A 20,543-nucleotide genomic window follows, 5' to 3' on the forward strand; every position below is an offset into this window, starting at 1 on the left:
TCTTCATTAAACTGGAGAGAACCTTAATTTTGCTTCTGTGTTTGCTTTTGAAGCCTGTAATTTTGCCAGACTTGCAAGATAGACACCAACCTCGTTTTGTTGAGTTGTTTTTTTTTTTAACTCCTGTTTGTATTTGAAGAGCTGAAGTGCTGGAAAATGTTGCAAGAATGAAATTTTTAAAAAATTAAATCACGTGGCATCTCATGCAGTGCTTTAAAATACATCACTTTTATATTTTCAGCAAATGGAAGTATAAGGTTTCTAGGAATGTAATTAGCATAAATCTCCCCTTAGTTGCACTGGGTGAAATGGAAATGAAAATGTCATTAGAGTGTGGCAGGGATTCTTGTTTTTCTTCGCTTTGTTTGCTTTTATTTCTAGAAAGCAAAACTTGAAATTCTAAATCTTCACATTTGAAGAAGGCATTATCAACAATAAAAGGAAAGGGTTACTTTTTAAACAGGTTTCCAGCATGAAGTTTCATCTTGTTTGGTAGGATGGTTTGTTTGGAGGGGAATAGTTGTAGCTTGGAACATTCCTAGTCCTCTCTTCTGAATTTCTCTTTTATATACAAAGGGATACACAAGTTTCTAAGGGTTTCATATGGTTGTTGCATTTCTTTGAGAACTTACCGGTTTAAATATCTGCATTTCACTAGGCACTGAGACCTCCACTAATCTGCATCAAAAGCTGTATTATCACGTATTAGGAACTAACCAGTCAGAAGATATCCTATGTGCTGAATTTCCCGATGAACCAAAATGGATGGGGGGAGCTGAGGTATGGTAAATGTCCTGCACCTTACCATTATCATGTTCTGGTTTTCAGATTCTAACAACTGATAGTGGATATTAATTTGTAAACATTTTGTTAAAAGAGCACTTTTTATTAGTGTTGTAGAGTTGACAACTGAACTAAGAATCATTGAAAATGATATCCTGAAAATAGGACTGCCTAATTTGCTTTAAATCACTCCTCCAGCCTGCAATGACACAATCATATACCCTTTTTCTTCACTGAGGTCATTCTGCCTGATACAAATTCCAAGACAGAGAAGATCATTTGATGGACAATATGTCATTGTTCTTGTTTCTTCTTGGTCCATGTTTAGCCCCAGCTTGTACTTCCTGCACAAAAAGCTTATTCTAATATCCAGTGTCTGGATATTCCCTGCTGTGTATTTATTTGGTTATATTTAATTTTGCAATGTCTTCCCTGAAAAATAAATATATCTGTTCTGCTTAACTGAAGAATGGAGATACACAGGTCAAAATCTGTTAATAATGTGTGTATGATCAGAGAACTCTAAATTTCCCTACAAGTTTTATCGGCACACATATGGTACAGACTATGTTATTGGAAATGGAATTGATTTCCTAAGCTTATTTAGTTTAACTACTACTATATAGTGCAAAATCCCAGTAAACCTGTAATTAATGTGGTTTATTCCCCATATTAGATTTAGCAGTATGCAGTTGAGTGCGTTTATTTGGAGTGCTGCTGAAATGTAGTGATGGTTGTTCTGTTAATCAGGGAAGTGACGTTTTCCCTTGTGGATGAATACTTGTAATACTCTGTACTCTCCTGCCTATCATGTTTAATCAGTACTTTTTGTTTCTATATTGGTCTCTTTTTTGTCTGACACCTTTGATGAATATGAAGTGGTTTTAGCCTGGTTTGGGGTACTCAGTTCCTGCAAATACTTTTCTCTGCAAGAGCCTCTTTTGAAAAATGTGGTCACCAGTTTGTGTCACATTTCAACACATTAACCCCTGAAAATGTTAGGGCTGTGTTTACTGTAGGCTGACAGAAAACAAAGGTACTTTTAATGGTCAGGAGAAAAAATATTCCACAATTTTTATAAAAAAACAAAACCCAAACCAAAACAGTCCAATTGCAAAACGTGGTTTTGCCCTTGTGCAATGTGTCAAAAATCTTCTTTCCACGTCATTCCAGCAAGTTTTCCAGTCAGTTTTTCTAAGCGTTTAAGAAAGTGGAAGACCACAAAGTAGTGGGCGAAAAATTAAAATATCATTAGTCAAAATCAAATTATATGGCTTTTTGGTGCTGTCCTGTATATACTGCATATACTTCCTTGGTGCTAAGATGCTGCTATAGGTTTTAAAATACAACTTTGCACAGCGCAGCGTGTCGTAAAATGCATGCTTTCATGTGTTTCTGTCAGATAAATAAAAAAATGTTTTTATTTTACCAGCTTTGCTAGTCACACTAGCTGGAGACATTATGTTTTACATAAGCCTCAGTGAAAACAGTTGATTTGTAATGTGAGTGTTCTAGTCTTAAGTACCAAGCCTTTGTTTATGGGTAGGGGGAAAGTTGAACTTTCATACCTAGGTTTGAACAGAATTTGCAGGTCTTGCAACGAAGGTCAAGGAAGACAAATACCTCACTTGCAAATGAAAAGCACCTGACAAGGGGATTCTTCAGAGACTGCAAAATTAATAATGTTGCCATGATATTTCAGAAAAAGTAGTCTCAGGTGTACTGTAGGGAGTCAGAGTAGTGTGTGTTCTCAATGGAGATAGGAAACTAGGTCATTCATAAGGACAAAAGAGGATTGTATGAAATTTTGTCAGCTTAATATATTTACAAGACAATATGCAAGCAAATAGCTTCAGGGTGCTTTTCCTTATACATTCAACACCAACCCCAAATATGCTTGACTTAAACAAAATCTGTGGTGCTGAAAATGGTGTTGGCAGAGAAACACAGATGCATTTCCAGCTCCCCACTTGAATGGATTGTTTCTGAGGAAAAAAATCTGGGTTTTTTTAGTCAGATATGTAATACAGATGCATTTCCAGCTCCTCACTTGAATAGATTGTTTCTGAGGAAAAAATCTGGGTTTTTTTAGTCAGATATGTAAGTTTTGAAAAACAGGCTGTCAAATCTTTTCATTAGTCTAGAAAAAGCATAAGAATTTCTGGTACAGATTCTAGAATAATGGGAGAGTTGTGAAGAGCAGGGATAGAATTTAATTGAATAACAGCCCGGCAGAGGGCAGTCTGGTATGAAGATTTTTAAAATCTTGGCAATGTCATAGGTACTCTGGGAAAACAGGAGCTTCCCATGCTTTTCTGTTTAAGTGGCATTTTCTTGCTTCTTCTCCAGACTGACTGAACATACCTCTCTTTCACAGACAGTTATTCCCAAAGTTAAACAATAAGTTATATAACAGTCTTTCACAGTTGGTAGTGCTAGAAGTCCCTGTGGTACCAGCAGGAAAGTAAACAGAACAGAAAGGAGTGCATGAGAGGAACCCTCCTATCCCAATTCTGCCAGCAGTAAAATAAGTACAATTTTTCATGTTTTCTAAGAAACACTGTCTACTGTCTCTGAATTGACAAACATTTTTTTTAGTTCTTCATTTTATATTTAGAGCTGTCAGTTAACATCAGTGGTTCTAAACCAGGGAGTTGATCTTGCACATGAAATTCAGAGCACAGAGGAGTAGCCAATGCCAGATGTGTGCTGGCTGTAGTGGTTTCACTGCAGCAACATAGAAGCATCCACTGGGGAAGAGTGAACAGCATGGAGGGCTGAAAACATTGCCAGTTCACTCAAGTGAGACACACTGCTGGGTAGAGCAGGGCTGTGGGAATTTTTCTAAAGCCTTACACTGTCTTAGTCAAGGATGAATCTTGAATAGAAGACTAGTATGAATATCTTCCTACAGCCCTGGCAGTAGGCCCAGAGAATTTTACTTGTAAGAAAGAGGCCAGTAATCATGGCTGCATGTGGGACTATGGGAGCTGATAATTTTTTACATAGCCAGGTTCCAGATGCTTTGGTGCTTTCATTGCTCAAAAGCAAGCTGAAAGCTGCAGTAAAAATTGTATGTGATGTTTGTCACCCCAAAAGGCTACTGATTTGTTCTGTGCTAGGCTTAGGAAAAAGAATGCATGTAAATATGTGTGTGCATATTGTTGTGGTGAGTGAGCTAGGGTCAAAATTCCTGTTTTCTGGCTTTGGTATGGCTCCTTCAACCCCAAAGCTGACGGAGGCTTGAAAGAATATGGTCAGAATAGAAGTGCTTTTTATATCAGCACATTGTACCTAAAATCCAAGAATAAAACCCCAGCTGGAATAAGAGATTTGAATTAATGCCCAGAGCAAGTTTTCTAACCTGGGGAGCGGGTGGATAGAGCACATCACAATGTTGTTTGCATGTAACCATGTCCACATCCTGCATAAAGTGTCAGGCCGGTGCCTCAGAATGTAGGAAGGAGATTCTGTTGGACCCCATCCTGAAATTTTGCATTCCTGTGATCACCCATCATTAGGGCTTCTGAAATCTGGTTGATTCTGAAACTGGTACTCTGCAAAGAGAAAACAAAGCAGAGACTTTACAGCCTGAGAGCAGCAACTTCAGGTGGCTTGGATTGTGCACAGTCCCAAGAGGTTGCTTTGTGAGAGGGAGTTCGTGCCCAGTCCTCAACGTCTTAAAAGACTGAGAGAACATAAAATGTGATAGGAGCTATTTGCAAGCTTCAGTGACTTTCTGGCACCACTGCAATGATAATATCAGAACATAGCTGTGTGTTCCCTTCATTAAAAAAACAACAAACCAGTACAACACCCCACAACCCCCATAAAAAAAACCCACAAAAACCCACAACCCTTTACAAAAGAGTTTCCTATTCTAGGAAAGAAAATAGCTTTGATTTTTCTAACAAATGTGAGATAATAAGTGGAATTTGGAAGGCTGGGAGACTACTGTGGGGATTCTTTGTCATCATGCAGGCAGATCTTTGCAGCACAGGCGCATGTGCACATCTGTGATGGTAGAACACTTGAGGCTGTTCAGACGGTGCAATTGCTCTTTACTTGCCAAATCTTTCAGCAAATTTTACTGTAATTTTTTTTCTCTCTGTAGAACCAATGTGCTTTGTGGATTTTTGTGCCTAATATTTTCGTTTGTTCGTCTGATAAAAAGCTTAAAAATACTCATAAATAACAAAAGAGGTAATTTCTGCAGCAAGTGAAAGGTTTCTTGCATGTAAATTCTTCTTAGTAGAATCATATCCAGGGTCAATGGTGTTATGCAAAAGTCTTTGGGCAGCATATATCTGAAGTTAAGGAAGTAACTGCTGTCATTAATCTGTTTTATTGTGGTGACTGGGTACATTCCTAAATAAGTATTTAAAAAAAATCTATTCAGTCACTCTGGGTGGTTTTAAGCTGTTACATCCATAGCATATAGTGAAAATTATAACATTGTTAAAGTCCAGTTTATTGATGCAAGGAGTTTTTAGTTCAATGTGTTGCACGGTTGCATCTTTATTGCTAGACATCTTTCTTTTTCTGGATGATCTGATCTTTCATGGCTGGATACATTACAGTTAGTAATTTGACCTTTTAGCTCTGTTGGAAAGCTTTGATTCTGTCTGTGATTTTTTTTAACTTTGCTCTTTTTTTTTTTTTTTTTTTTTTTTTTTTTTTTTTTTTTTGTACGTGATTCATTTGCTGTGCTTCGTTGGAAATGCATTAGATAGCAATGACAATTGTTCAGTTTAATATGCAAAGGGCACCAGTGCATGAGGAGCAGTAGTTTGTGAAATAACTATAGATGCAGATCAGATTACCTTATTGCTAATGCCTGCTGTTAAGAAGAGAGTTTATCTTTTTCTCAACACAGGCATAGGATCTGATAACTGAGTTTTATTTATTTTATTTTTAGTACCTTGTTACGCAGAAACAAAATACGCAGTGATTAGGTTTTTTCCACCTTGATAATAAAAAAGGGCAAAGATAGTAAAACTTTGAATTTATTATCTATAAAGGAATGATATGTATATATAGTTGCCTTAATAGAATACAATGTACTCTAAGGGCCCCTATTTGTGAACTGAATATAGAGAGCTCTTCCCTATCCTGAATCTGGCAATTGTGATTGTCCAGGTAGTGTTCACAGAACTTGCATTAATATTCACTGTTGGTATGCACATGACTTGAAAGTAGAGCACTCTGATATCTTTCATATTGACATTTTAGTTGAGTAATACATAAAGCCAGGAAGCCTAAAAACCCCACAGCTTTCTCATGTTCATTCTTTTTTGTTGTTGTTTGTTCAATTATGTATGAGGTTTTGGTCTGAAATCTGCTGCTGCTGCTAGACAAAATATTTCACTTTTTTTTTTTTTGCTGTGTATGCTCATAACCTTTTACAGTTCCTTATATGGCTTGTATAATGAATTAGTTGTATTTTGTAACAAAGAAGAGATTTGAGTGGTTAGAAGATTGTTTTTACTGATTAGACTTCATATAATTTTTCTTATTTTGGTGTTTATTGATATATTGAAGTTACAGGTTCTTCTCTTAATGTTTGTCTTCTTAGCAGTGGTTACTGTTCATCAAAATGGAGAGAACAGGTAGCATTGAAATTGCTAGGCTGAAAAACAGCCCAGAGAAAACACTCCACTATAAACCAGAACTCTGCTCTAAAGGAGGACTTAAAGGTTTTTATGCTTGAAAGACTAGATAAAATAGTACTTAGGAGTGCAGCTATCTTAGTGATACTGTTGTGTATGTTTGTATGGTGCAATCATAGTCACAACAAATATTTAAGAAATAGTAGGTCTAACAAACTCAAAAATGCCACAACTGAATGACAGTAGTAGTGAAACTAAAAGCTACATACCAACATCAGTTCTTTGAAATAATCCTTCCTTTACTGGTGCTGAGTTAGAGATTAGTGCTGCATTATGCCTGTAAAAGCATTGTTATGCTGAAGGTTTTCAAAAGCTCCAGTTGAAAGGCTACAGGATTTCTTCTGTCCTGTTTTGACAGATACTAAATGTTGTTTTAAGAGGTGCAATTGCTTTATAGCCTGCTTACCTTTTACCAGTGGGTGTAGTTTGAAATGATAGTAATTATTTTAATGAGAGAAATGTGTACTGACTGGCATTCCAGATCTCTCTCAGAAATTCTTGAGATATGTTTCATTTTCATCTTAAATGTGGGAAATCAGGTCTGACATTACAGCTGTCCCTCTTATGCTGAACCATGAATGCATTCTGAGATTTGAGTGAGGTACTAGTATGAAATTTCAGTTCATAAATTTGTGACCCAAGAGCAGGGATTGCAGCTCAGCTCATGAAGATGATGTAGCAATGTAAGAATAATTCAAATGATAGTTGGTAAATCCTATATCCTTTTGCCATCCCAAAACCCAGACTCTTGTCTGTTTACAGTGTAGGGTCAGTGGCATTTGGGCTGTGATTACACATTCATCAGTGCTGCAATCTGAGCTGCCTTAAGTAATCTCTATCCCTGTTATTCATGTTTCCAGCTGTTTGGTGCTGTGTGCTAGCTTGGCCATTTGTGCAACTGAACAGTGAACTGATTGAGATACTAATCTGGCAGAGGGGCTTTTATTCTTCTTTTTTTTTATTATTGTGGATTGTTTAAGTATTTTTCCTTTTTCTTTCTCCTTCCCTTCCTGGATTCTTTGTTTTGTTTGCTTGGGTGTCTTGTTCTTCTGGATTCTTTCTTCTTTTCTGGTTCTCAGAGATTTAAATTTTTTTGTTGTTGTTGGATATGCCATTTTTGCAGTTGGATCAGTTCCCTGAACTGGTGTACTTCACAAATGGTGGATGCTTGTACTGGTATGACATGGGGAATGAACTTACATGGACACAAGCAACCATAGCAGTAGGAAGAGCTAGAGGTGGAGACTGCATAAGGTGATGCTGCTGCCAAGATTGCTCATCAAACTGTAACTTTGCAATGTAGATGTCTAAATCTGTGGTATAATACTGAACATTTTAGCATGCTGCAGTCAGCCGTCTTGGCCTGTTTCTGTCAAAATCCTTTGGGTTGTAGAACTCAGTGGTGTAAGAATAGCTTTAGTGATAGAGACACACTTAATTGGTATCCCACCAGGAAGATGCTTTGGGAGTTCTTACTTCAAATTAAACATAAACTGCTATCAACTCTTAACTAGTCCAGCTGGGAATATGGAAGGAAAAATTAGATGTACTCAGATTTGCTGTCATCAGAGATCCTGAATTGCCCTTGCAACAACATCAGAAATTTGCACATCTCTGTTCTTTCTTGAGTAAAGTTATCAGTCTTCTCTTTACTCACAGAATCAAAGAATAAATTTATGTGAGTTCTGACCGTGATTAAAAAAGTTTAGTGTGTCATATTCTTGAGTATAACTGAAATCTGTATTTTTGTATATAACTTAAAATTATTTGCTATGTTTTTTCAGTTGGTGAGGAAGTGAAGGGAACTTGGTGCTTTCACAAGTATGCACAGACGTGTAAGCAGCATATTGCAATAATTTTCTTAATTAAAATTTACACCTGCAATTATTGTTTACCTAAAACCACTGAAGATATATCTTTCAAGAAAGATCACCTAATCTTGGTTTCCATTTCTGGATATACTTGTTTCTAGGTGCAGGGTGCCCTGTTAAAGATATCTTTGCTGTTTCATATAATGGAGTGGGTTTTTGGCTACAGTAGGAATATTAGGTGTTTTTTTCTATTTGTCTTGTGAGCTTTCGGCTGCATGGACTTTTTTTGTGGTATAATTAGGTCATAACAAATGCCTGTAAAAATACAATTTGGAAACACTCATTTGGGGATTGTTTTTGTTTCAAGGAGTGTTTGGCTTTTGGGGTTTTTTTATTAAATTTCATACACTGAGATTTGTTTCTTTTCTACTAGGTCCCTTTCTTATGTCCTTAAAATTGTGGATCTGTTGGAATAGCAGTATAATTAGAACTTAATTCTTCTGAAATTTATTTTGCACAACTCATTCCACAGATATTTTGGGTAACAAATGTTACAGCTATAAACTGAAATATATCTAAGAAGTAATTACAATATAAGAATTGTTTTGAAGCTACGTATAGTGCCAAGTGAAAAATTTCCAGAACCCAGATTCGTATTTTGTGACTTTAAATTTCCATTAGATATGGTTATATAAGAATGTGGACAGTAAACAACCTTCTCTATCAGCTCTGTTAATAAAACATCAAAATTTGGTAATTCTGGATTATGCTCAAAACTGCTCCGTCAGGAGAAGGAGACTTGAAGACTTCTTGTTACTTTCTGCCTTTCCCTGTTGGACTTGCACTTTCAAAAGCTTTGTCAAGAAATGTAGTGTGTTTGCAAAGCCTGAGTAGCAAGAAGGATTAATTGATGACTTTCTGTACTAGCAGACACCATTTCAGAAATTATGTTGTGTGTGTACATGCATGTGCAAAAGCGAACCAAGAAGCTTTATCAGATAATTTATAATGTGGTTATAGCTTGTAATGTTCTTTTAATAGCAGCACTAGATTTTTCTGAATGTGTGAACTCACTTTTGGAGTTCTCTTTTCCAGAGGATGAATTGTCTTTGAATTTTCTGTAACTTCTTACAGGTGTCGGATGATGGTCGATATGTCTTGCTGTCTATCAGAGAAGGCTGTGATCCAGTGAACAGACTGTGGTACTGTGATCTACAGAAGGAGTCTCAGGGTATATCAGGTAGGTGTTGCTTTGTAAGCTTGCTTCCTTTTAAGACAATATAAAATTTGAAATACCTTATGTTTGAATGAAAATATAGATATGTATATTGAAAGACATATATATATTCAAATACATGTATTGCTTAACCACCTTAATGCATAAATTAGATAAAATAAGCCTTGCTAGCATTCCATTTTCTGTTATGTATCAGTAGATGAAAAACTCCATTCTTCATTCTATGGTTTGTTTAAAAGATCACAAGGAAGAGTTGGTATAGTATAAGCAGCTGTACCAGTGTATGTTCAATTTCATTCTACACCACTAATACTTTTCCATGTTAAAACTTTTTTTCATATTTTAAAAATTTCATGTATCTCCCTTCAAGCGCTGATAACACTTTTTTACAAAAAGTGACTAGCTTGTAGATAACATTTTCTTTCTATGGATAGTGCTAGGAAATAAAAATCCTCCAGTGTTGTTTGGTAGCACCATTGTTGTTACAGTAGAAGTATCAACTCATATTTCAAATTCGCTTTCCTGAAGAGCTCCTTTCTTACCTTCTAGTTGGAGTAGCCTTTGGCTTTTGTGTATTAGGCTTTGTAGCCACAATGGTATGAGCTGAAAGTATGGCACTTTATACCTTTATATGGCTGTTGTTAATTGTTGGCATAGTCAGCTTTTTTACTGATTGGTAATTTTGTATTTCCAGGGTATTGGATTATTGAAAGGTATTCCTCAATATGTGTTTTGTGTAGAACACAACTTAGCTTTTTTGATTCTTGCAGCTTCTCTCTCCAGAAACTTCAGAAACAGAATAAATACTGCAGTAGCTCTTTGTTGAATTTTGGACCTCAAGAAACTTGTTCTCTTGTTTATTAACAGCATATTTCAGGCTAAGGAGGGGACACTACTACTGACTTGTCCACAACCAAACTTCAGCCAAGGCTGGCAACAACTTCCACATGTACAGCCAATTCTTCGTTACTTGTACATACCAGGTCAGGCAGGGAACCTTTCTTTATTTGGCTTCATGATCACCTTGGGAACTTATCATCAAGGCACTGTAGAATTCTGGATTGCTTGAGCCCTAGTTTACATTGTCCTTCACACAGAAGGCATCACATTGGCTAGAATTCCCAGTGTAAGGAGTATGACCTGTGAACATGAGTCTTCTTCCAGTTGTCTGAAGAAGGCATCATCTACTTCTTCCTAATTAGGAAGTCCATAGCATGGACTACTACTATGTGCTCTATAGCACATAGTAGTATATACCACTGCAGTAATACCCATGCTGGTCTGCCTATTAATCTTAACCTATGAGCTACTTACCATCTCCTGAGCTGTCCCAAGGCAGAACTCCACAAATTCCAGCTGTTCTTTCACATAAAATACACCTCACCTCCTCACCTTGCCAGCCTATCCTTACTAAAGAACCTTTACCTATCCATGGCAGCACAGCATTACTGTGAGCTATCCCACCATGTCTCCATTATCCCATTGAGGTCATAGTCCAGAAACTGTGCATGGACTTCTAACTCCTCCTGTTTGTTCCCATGTTGTGTGCATCAGTGTAGAGGCAGTTCAGGCAGGCACTCAAGTCTGCTGATTCCTCAGTACAGGTTTGAGAGCTTTCTCCATGAGGCTGTTCTGCAGGCACTTCCTTCTTCACATGCCTGTGCTTGGAGAGACTCCACTTCAGCTGTTTTGTGGATTTTTGTGTCTCTTTCATTCTTACCACCTAGGTCCTTGGCTTGCCTACCCCATGCACATCTTCCTTTCTTGTCAAGGAATCACTTTCTCCTGTTTTTTCTGGTTTAAAACTCTGCTGACTGAGTTGTCTAACCTGCAAGGATCCTTTTGCCTTGATTAATCCAGTGGACAGCAGTGCAGCAATAGTACAGAATGGGGTAACCTAGAATTGCTGCTAAATCATTGATTTTCTCTTGGATGCTGTTGATGAATGTCTCCTTATTTGCAGTCTGCTTTCTGTGGAAATAAGAGATGCTTAATCCCACTTTGCTTTTGGAAGTGTTGGCTCCCAAATGCAACCAGTGGTAATGGAAAAGCAGGAGTCCTAGTGGTCCAACCCTCACAAGAATGTGTGGAAGGTCAGTTGGCCAGGCAGATGTGAGACCATAAGCTTGTGGCATAAATTTAATCTTGTTAAACCTTGAAGACTCACTCAAATGGATACCCTTATGGATTCCTGAACTGTAGAGATTGCTTCGAAAGAAATTTTTATCATCTTAGACTTGAGCCACTTTCAGTCAAAGTTCTCCCCTGTGGATTCTCAGAGATATGAAAGTCAATGAAGATTTGTCTTCCAGCTTTGATATTCCTAGCAGCTCTCTCCTGTGTGAATTCTTGGATGACACCCTGTTTATGATGAATCTTAATATAATTTAGTTAGAATGTGAAATGACTTTATACAAACCCATACACCACTAGGTTCTGCTGTTTCCAGTGTTCAGAGGCTTGTCTCTTCGATGCATACAAGACTCTGCCTGTGTGTTGTACTCACTTAAGAGGACTTCTAAGATGCACCCTTCCTGTATATCTGTTATTTGGATCACTATGGTGTTCAGCAGGGCTTTGTCATCACTGGGAGGTTGTGGTGACCTGAGATGATGAAGTTTCAGAACCCATCTGTGGATTAGAAGGAACAGTTATAAGCATAGCTACATTTCTAGAGAGCTCCTTAAACAACCTGGTTTTTATTCTGATTTTTCTCAGAAGTGCTGTCTGTAAGTCATAGATCAGTTCATAGTGTGTTAGACAAGTGTGCTCTCAGAGTTGAAATAAAGTCTAACAGAGAAGACTGTTAAATAAATGGGGAAATGCATTGTAATATTGTAGCAAGTAATATTGGCTGATAGGGAGGTGTATCATTTAAAGAACCCATACGGTGGACAAGTGGAGTAATTCTGTTTGGTTTTAAATTTGTAAACCCATCTCCTTGAATGGGCTATTGGCTGAGTTGGGTATGTAATAACAAGGTTAAGTTAGTCCAAGCCACATGTTCATCCAACAGCTGTTACATCACTGACTGCTTTGAGATCCAAAGTGGATGAGATGATTAATGAATTTTCTTACCTTGTGCTGTAATGAAGGACTCTGCTTGCTGCCACATTCTGTGTTGGAGGTAAAGTGAGAATAACCTCTAGACTGTAGGTGTGATAAGATGATGGATAAATGTACCTATTCAGACTATTAGCTGAGGCTCCTGCTCTCCTGTGCTCCCTCAGAATGATTCAGTCCATGTGAAATACAAGTATCTCTCTGGACAGATTTGGACCCCTGTGCTGATTGCAAAAAGTTGCTTGTAGCTCGCATGCTTCTAAGATTAAAGGGAGAAAAAGAAAAGATAAATCCTCAAAACTGAAAGCAACTTGAAAAAATTTAAGCAGGAAATCTGCAAAAAGTGTAAAGTTGAGAGGAGAGAGAAAATTAACTGATTAAGACACAGATGTTTGTGAAGAAGCTGTCAGAATAAAAAAACTAGTTTCAGGACTGTCTGAGTAAGTATTAGTTATTTCAGATTGTACTGACTGGCAAAGGGGGAATGAGGGAAACTGAAAAATGAAGGAAAATGGATGATATTATAGGTAGTCTAGGATCTAGCAGATAACATCTGATATAGATGCTGTTTTAAGGACAGAATGATTTTACAGTGAAGCTTCAATTTAGTAACCATGAAGAAGAAGTGAAATAATATTGGAGAGGCTCTGCTTATTTCAGTCAAAATGCTTTTGCATCCTGGAGATGCTTGCTGAAGACAGAGGTGTAAATAAGTCTGATTTTGCAACTGAAAGTTGAAAATGACCATTGAATTCTTAGTTACTTTTGGTCTTAACATCTTATTAAAGTGATATTGATTAAACTGCTTCCTGGACTGTTGAAATTAATTGACCAAGAAAAACTTCCGTTAAGAGACAGGACTATGGTTTTGTAATGAAGAGAATAAAAGCAACAGAGCTAGTAATCAGGGAAAAGGACCTAATGTATGGAATGTACCTCAGAACTGAAGGGACACAACTGGTATTACAGGCAATCTTGTAGTAATTTTGTACTTAGGTTGTTCTGTCCCGCTCTTCTTTTTTATCCTTCCTTCTGTAATAGACCTCTTATATCCATGTTCCTTATATAATTTCCAGTGTTTGGATCTGTTCTTGAAAATCCCACAGAGACTGGTTATAGAAGTGTCCTTTATACTGTTTAATTTCTTTGAGATACATCAGAATTTAAGTCCTGTTTGAGCAGCAGGTCAAGATAAATGCACATGTGTGTATTTATGGACTAAAGCCACACTATGGTCGTAGAAGCTCCTGTGCTCAATGTACTGACTGTGTCATTCTGCAGCAGCATCCTGCTGCAGGAATCACAATAATAAACTATTCCTGTGTAGGTATTTTATAGGGTACTTACCTCTTACTAGCTCTTCTTGTAATGGGTAACAATATTGTGGTTTCTGCGTTGAGGCTCTTGGATTCAGTGAAAGCCACTTGTGTTTCCGTGAAGTGATTCATAGTTTGGAACCTTTTGATAGTATAATGTACAGCTTATTTAGAAATAGTGATTGTTTTTATAATTTTCTCATTTCACTGAGACTGAAGAAAAAGATTTTGAAAACTTCATGCAATCTGGCAATATTGCACTAGATATATAGAGGTTGGTATGTGGCAGATTTCATATGATCAAATAATAATGTAAGTCTTCTCTTTCATGTATAGACTTTATTGATATAGTTTTTCATTATTTTCATTTTTGGGGACTTGTTTGATTTAGCTGAACTAGTCTACTTCTGTGCACAGCTGGACATATGAAATTACATGCTCATTAAATATTTCAAGTCTGGTGTCAACAACTTTCTCATACTTCTGAATTTATTTGTTTTGTAAGGTCAGAGTTTAGAACGAGTAAATGCACTCTACTTAAGGCTTGTTAGAATTAAGGTTGGCTACCTGATTTGTGGGCTTTATTTCTAACTTTCTGTAGGTTAGAAATGTGGCACAATTAAAATAAAATATTTCTGCCTGTATGTTAGGAGACCTTCTTGCTCAGAATAAAGTTCATTTTGTCTGTCTGAGAGACAGAAAGAAGCCTTTTCCCTCAAAGAGCACAGTAGGTGGTTGAATTATTTTGCTTAAATTTGCAGGATAGAGTGGGGAAGCAGAGTGAAAAGGGGGGTATCCATCTTGAGAAAAGAAAGAAGAAACAGGAGTGCAAAATTAAACAGTACGTTTCATGTGTGGAAATAAAAAATGCGTAATAAATATCTGCCTGATAGAACTTGGAAGATGGCTGTGAATTCAGGGATGAGTCAGCTACTGTGGGAATCATCAAGCAACACAGTATAGCCCATAAGAAGCTTACAGGAGCTCAGATATTTCTTTCCCCAGTAGGTGAAAGGAACGTGTAATCTTCCATTTTTACTCTTACTTATATATGGCATGCTTTTATAGCAAGAAAATATTTCCTTTTTAAATTTCAAATTAAACTTAACAGTTTGTGGATGTTTTTAAAATACTAATCCAACCAATCCATTCAGTTGAAAAAAACCAAAGCTGTAAAACCCTTTTTTGCCTTCTTAAATTGTGAACATCTTCTATATTTATGCTCAATTACATGCCTGTCCCATTTTTGCTGTCTGTCTAGACAATACAAATAAATAAGTAAATTTGCACCCTTTCAATCTGAGGCACTGAAAGCAAAGATCCAGATTGTTCCACAAGAACCATCAAGAAATGGAACAGAATGATTTTGCTAACAATATAAAGTAATTTGCTTTGAGGAAGAAGAAACCTCTGGTTTAACTTTCTCTCAAGTTATCTTTTTATGAAATATGGTTTGTCCAATATTTGCCACTTAATTATTGCTTTGGTAATCTTGAGTTAATGCATTTCATTGCCTTCCTGCACAGCATGAGTTGTTGCTTCTTTTTGCATATACTGCCTTTAAATAGTGAGTGAGGTCACAATGATGTCATCAAAGACTCTCTGGAAGAGTGAACATTATATTAGTTCTGTTGTACTGAAGGAAGTTGTGTCCTGTTCATTCACTGATTGTTCATGTATTTCTCAGACTGTGAGTCAGTGGATGTTAACTTGTCCTGTGTTGAGTGGGACATTTTCTTAGTCTCTGAATGGAGATCACATCTAACAAATGAGAGTAGACTATTTCTAAATGTTCAGGAGACTTAAAAGGATTTAACTTGTTTATTTCTGCATCTGAAAATTTAGGTGTGTCTATAATCTTCCCCCTTTACTATGTCATGATATTTTTGTCAACAGCTGTAGATTAATCGAATTGGCTGTGCAGTCTCCTGTGATATTCCTTGTCAGACTGTTTTCCTCAGAAGATAATCTACACAGCAGTGTTTCTATTTCTTTCCATGAATGGTACAGGGAGCATCTGAGCATCTTTTCTGCTTCCCAGATTAGCTAAAATGTTCTTCATGCTTTCCTTCCCCCACTTCACAGGGTTTCTACTGTATACAGACTGAGTCATTTTCGTCTTCAAATGTTCAGGTTGTTTGCTAGGATTTTAAGCAGGCCATTGTGAGCTACTTGTGCCAAGAATGCTCCTTTTTAGAATAGAAAATCACTGTGCTAAGTAACCTATGACAAATATGTAATAGCTTCATTTTAATGGGGATTTTAAATTAGTCTGAAAACATAAGAGATTTGGGGAGTTATTGTTTCCTTTCCTCCCCTACTACCATAGGCATTTTTTGAGTCCCACCAGATTAACCCAGTTCGTAACATAGTTTTTGTGACAAAACTCTTTGTGTTAGAAATGACCAGGTTTACCAGTTGGAATTTTATGTTTACAACTAACCTAACCAAACACACCTTTAAAAAGATTTTTGTGTCTTATCAGTATTTTACAAATACTCAATTTCTCAAGACCTGAGGTCATAATTCACAGTATTGTGGCAAGACAATGCTGTGAGAAGACAGCTGGCTGCTCTTTAAGCTTTTGGGTAACTCCCTTGCTGTACTCTTGTTTCAATTAACTGTGGATATGGGACCTCTTCCCTTTGTGTTTCGTTCTTCCTCTTTAGTTCCTCGTGGGGTGAGGTTCAGAAAGATCAGGGACAAAATTATGGGATTCTTGTCCAGATTTGACCACTCTGTCAGCCAACTGATAAGGTTTAATTTTGCCTTACAAATCAGTAGCAGGAGTGCAGTGCTGGTTGGGTCAGGAAGGACAGCACTGTGGGTTCATGACCAGAATGTTATTCCCTCATTCAGTACTCCCTCCAGGTTTCCCTACTTATCTTGCTAAGTAAGCTGCTCGTAGGCTTTTCAACTCTTGGCTCCGTAACAAACATTTAAAAGTGATCTAATGCTGAGTAGTTCTTAAAAAACCCTACATATTTACCCAGTAGCTAAGCACTGTAAGGCACAATTTTTGGTAGCTATTTTATCAAACTTGGCTTCCACAAGACAGACAGCACTCAGGTTTGCTTGTTTGTTGAACCAGTCAAACAAGAAAACTTCTTTCATTAATCGCTTCGCTTAACTGTTCTTGGTATACCTGAAAATGCCTCATAGTAGCCAAACAGCTGGATACACAGTAATCAAGCAATTACTTATTAGCAAACGTTGTTGTACACCTTACCAAAAAAAAAAAAAAAAAAAAAAGGCAAACCAATAAGCAAAAACCCCAACCAACTAAAAAAAACCCAAACACCAACCAAACAGTGGGGTTTTTTATGTAGCATGTCTCTTCATGCTTCTGTGCCTGGTAACAATTTTGTTTTTCCCTTTTCTTGAGAAATGAGATTGTTTCTTTTTTATTAGATTGTCAACCTTGATTGTTTATTTTTTGAATATGTGATTTGGTGCTGTGAGGAAGGAATTTAGCACCAGTCTGTTGGTGTGCAACAAGAAGTTAATGAAAGCTGTTTAATCACCCTTGGCTATGAACATAGACCAGCATGACATGGCCTATTGGTCTTGTTGAAGTCGTCCTTAGTATTGACCTTTTTCTTTATTTTGTATTGTGGTAGCAGCTGGGAAGCCTAATGAAAAAATCAGGATCCTCTTCTGAACACTATAGAACACTCAGAGCTCTGGGCAGAGCCCCACTTTGCTCTTCCTGGGGGACCTGAAGCATGAGAGCAGAGGAGAAAATAGAAGGGATATAAACCAGCATGGGGAGCAGAAGAGGTGGCTCTTCTTATAACCTTTGGGTGTGTAGAAAAAATAGCCTTAATGAAAAACGGCAGTGATTTCTGGTATGCAAAAAGCTAGAGGGTTGGCTAATAGGAAAGCACACCTGAGTTGTTGGATTGGAAAGGAAGCTAAACACAGATTTGTTTTAAATAGGAGGTACAGGGGCTTTCTGGAGAGAGAGCGGTGATAAGGGCTCTTTTGCTTGGGTACTGGGCTGCTTGGAGGCTGGTGGTTTGTGTCTGGTGGGAGCAGTGTAGGGTGGTGGGAGGACACACGTAGGGGAATAGGAGCTAGTGAAAAATACTTGAGAATCACTGGCTTGAAAAGATTTGATAAAAATGGAGCAAACACAGAAGTTCACAGCTTACTCATTTTCAGCTGGAATTGCTTAGTCATTGTCAGCTGGAATTGCTTTGTATTAGACTGGCAGGGAAAGGTTGAAAGAAAGAATTTAAGAGCAAGGCTATCAGTCAGAATTTTTTAAAGTTTTTTTCTTTGTTTAGAATGTTGTTCTTTTTTCCCCATACCAAAAAAAGCATGTATGTGACTTGAGGGCAGGTGGAAAAAGGTAATGTTTGTCCCCATCAGCGTTGAATATAGAATTGTTTGGCCTTTTATGTTTTAGTTTAGTCTTGTAATTTATCAGGCTCTCTTAATAAATAAATAAGCAATGAACAGTGCTATATATAGTAACATCAAAGGGATGAGTCAGTATGTTCTGTGTAGCCTGAAATAGTGGGTCAAAACCTTTGTAATGAAAATGAACAAGAGACAGTGAGGCGACAGTAGACATCAGCGATAAAGTGGAATGTGGTGAGAGGGAGAATGCTCTTCCATGTTTTGAAAAACTTTTCTGTGATTGAAGTAACTTTAAAAAAAAGTTTCAAAAATTAATATCAAAACAAGGCTGTTGTATCCTAACAAATGGGGAGAAAAAAATGTTTCATATCCCTTAAATGTCAATTTCAATGTTTTGTTTTCACTGTTTGGTTTTTTTTATTATACATAAATATATGTATAAATACATACTTTATATGTATTTATTTTGGAGGGAAATTATTAGCAATAAAAATAAATAAAATTAGTGACAAAAAAAGCACTACAGGGTGTCATCTATTTGAATTTCTGTAAACCTTTGGCATGTTCCCCTACAATATCCGTCTCTCTAAGCTGGAGAGATAGGAATTTGATGGGCAGATTTTTGGGTGGGTGACGTATTGGTGGATGATCACATCCAGAGGGTAGTGGTCAACAGCTCAGTGTCCCAATGGACAGGGGTGATGAGTGTCTGTGGTCTAATGGGACCATAGGTACTCAGGGTCCCGTACTGGGAGCAGTGCTGTATAGGCAGTGGGATGGAGTGCACCTTCAGCAAGCCTGCAGGCATCACCAAGCTGAGTGGTGCCTCACTCCTGAAGGACAGGATATCATATGGATGGACCTGGACAAGCTCAAGGAATGGACCCATGGGAACCTCATGAAGTTCCATAGGGTCAAGTACAAGGTGCTGCACCTGTGTTGGGGTAACCCCCTTTATCAATGCAAGCTGCAGGATGAAGGGATTGAGAGCAGCCCTGCTGGGTCTGAGAAGGATTTGGTATTGGTGGATGAGACGCTGGACATGACCCAGCAATGTGCACTCACAGCCCAGATAGCCAGTTGTACCCTAGGCTACATCCAAAGCAGCATGGGCAGCAGGATGAGGGAGGGGATTCTGTGCCTCTGCCATGGTCTCATGAGACCCCATCTGGAACACTGCATCCAGCTCTGGGCATCCCAGCACAGAGAAGACATTGACCTGTTGGAGTGGGCCCAGAGGAGGACCATGATGAAGATCAGAAGACTGGAGCACCTCTCCTGTGAGGAAAGGCTGAAAGAGCTGTGGTTGTTTGGCCTGGAGAAAAGAAGGCTGCTGCCTTCACAACTTCAAGGGAGTCTGTAAGAAGGGTGGGGACAAACTTTAGCAGGGTTTGTTCCCATACAAAAAAACAGTAATGTTTTTTAACTTAAAAAGGGGTAGGTTTAGGTTAGACAGAAGGAAGATTTTTGCAAGAAATGTATTAAAACATTTGAACAGGTTGCCACATCACAAAGAGGTGATGGATGCCCCATTCCTGAATACATTTAAATTCAGGTGGGATGGGGCTTTGAGCAACTGGATCTAGTTGGAGGTGTCTCTGCTCATGGCAAGGGGATTGGCATAGATGACCTTTAAAGGTCCTTTCAAATGCAAACTATTCTGTGAAATTAAATAGCTTGTTAATTTGAGCAAGGACATCTTCATACTGCGTCTCTCTGACTGGACATTACATTTATAAATCACAGAATCATAGAATGTTGAGGGGTTGGAATGGACCTTAAAGATCATCCAGTCCCAACCCTACCTGTCAGGGCGGGGGTACCTCCCTTTAGACCAGATTACTCAAAGCCTTATTCAAGCTGGCTTTGAACACCACCAGGGTAAATAGTATTCATAATGAAATTATTTTTTAGATGAGGTATTTGTGCTTTCACCTGTTTGTATTAGAGAACGTGTAGTGTGAGGGAGAGATTAGCTTTGATGTCTGCTTTTCAGTTGCTGTGTTCTGCTGTCTGAGGGCATGAGCTATAACTCTCTCAAAATGAATCATATATATTCTCTTCTCCTGTCTTGAGTGATTATCCCAGTGGAAGTAAAATTGGAGCCTTGAAACTGATTGAGAAATGTCTGTTCATAAAAGTGCTTGATTTCTTTCTTCTGGATTAATCTTTGAATATATCTTGACATGTCTGAACTTTTTAACCCAAAGGAATGAAGATTGCTTCCTTCCATTTATTTATATTTTAGATGGCAAATACATTAACTTTCCATGATCGTTGAGTAGCTGTCATCCATCAT

General features: G+C 37.7%; 1 protein-coding gene across 1 annotated transcript in view; it reads left to right on the forward strand.

Annotated features, from left to right (window-relative positions):
* LOC121341389 (prolyl endopeptidase) overlaps positions 1-20,543 on the forward strand; it is an 85,025-nt gene that overhangs the window by 12,600 nt on the left and 51,882 nt on the right. Inside the window, exons 6-7 of the mRNA XM_041414851.1 lie at positions 659-780; positions 9,398-9,503. Of these exons, the coding sequence (XP_041270785.1) occupies positions 659-780; positions 9,398-9,503 (228 nt within the window). The remainder of the gene's footprint in view (positions 1-658; positions 781-9,397; positions 9,504-20,543) is intronic.

This window comes from Onychostruthus taczanowskii, unplaced genomic scaffold, assembly GCF_017590055.1.
Source record: "Onychostruthus taczanowskii isolate IOZ18803 unplaced genomic scaffold, ASM1759005v1 scaffold48, whole genome shotgun sequence".
Taxonomy (NCBI): domain Eukaryota; kingdom Metazoa; phylum Chordata; class Aves; order Passeriformes; family Passeridae; genus Onychostruthus; species Onychostruthus taczanowskii.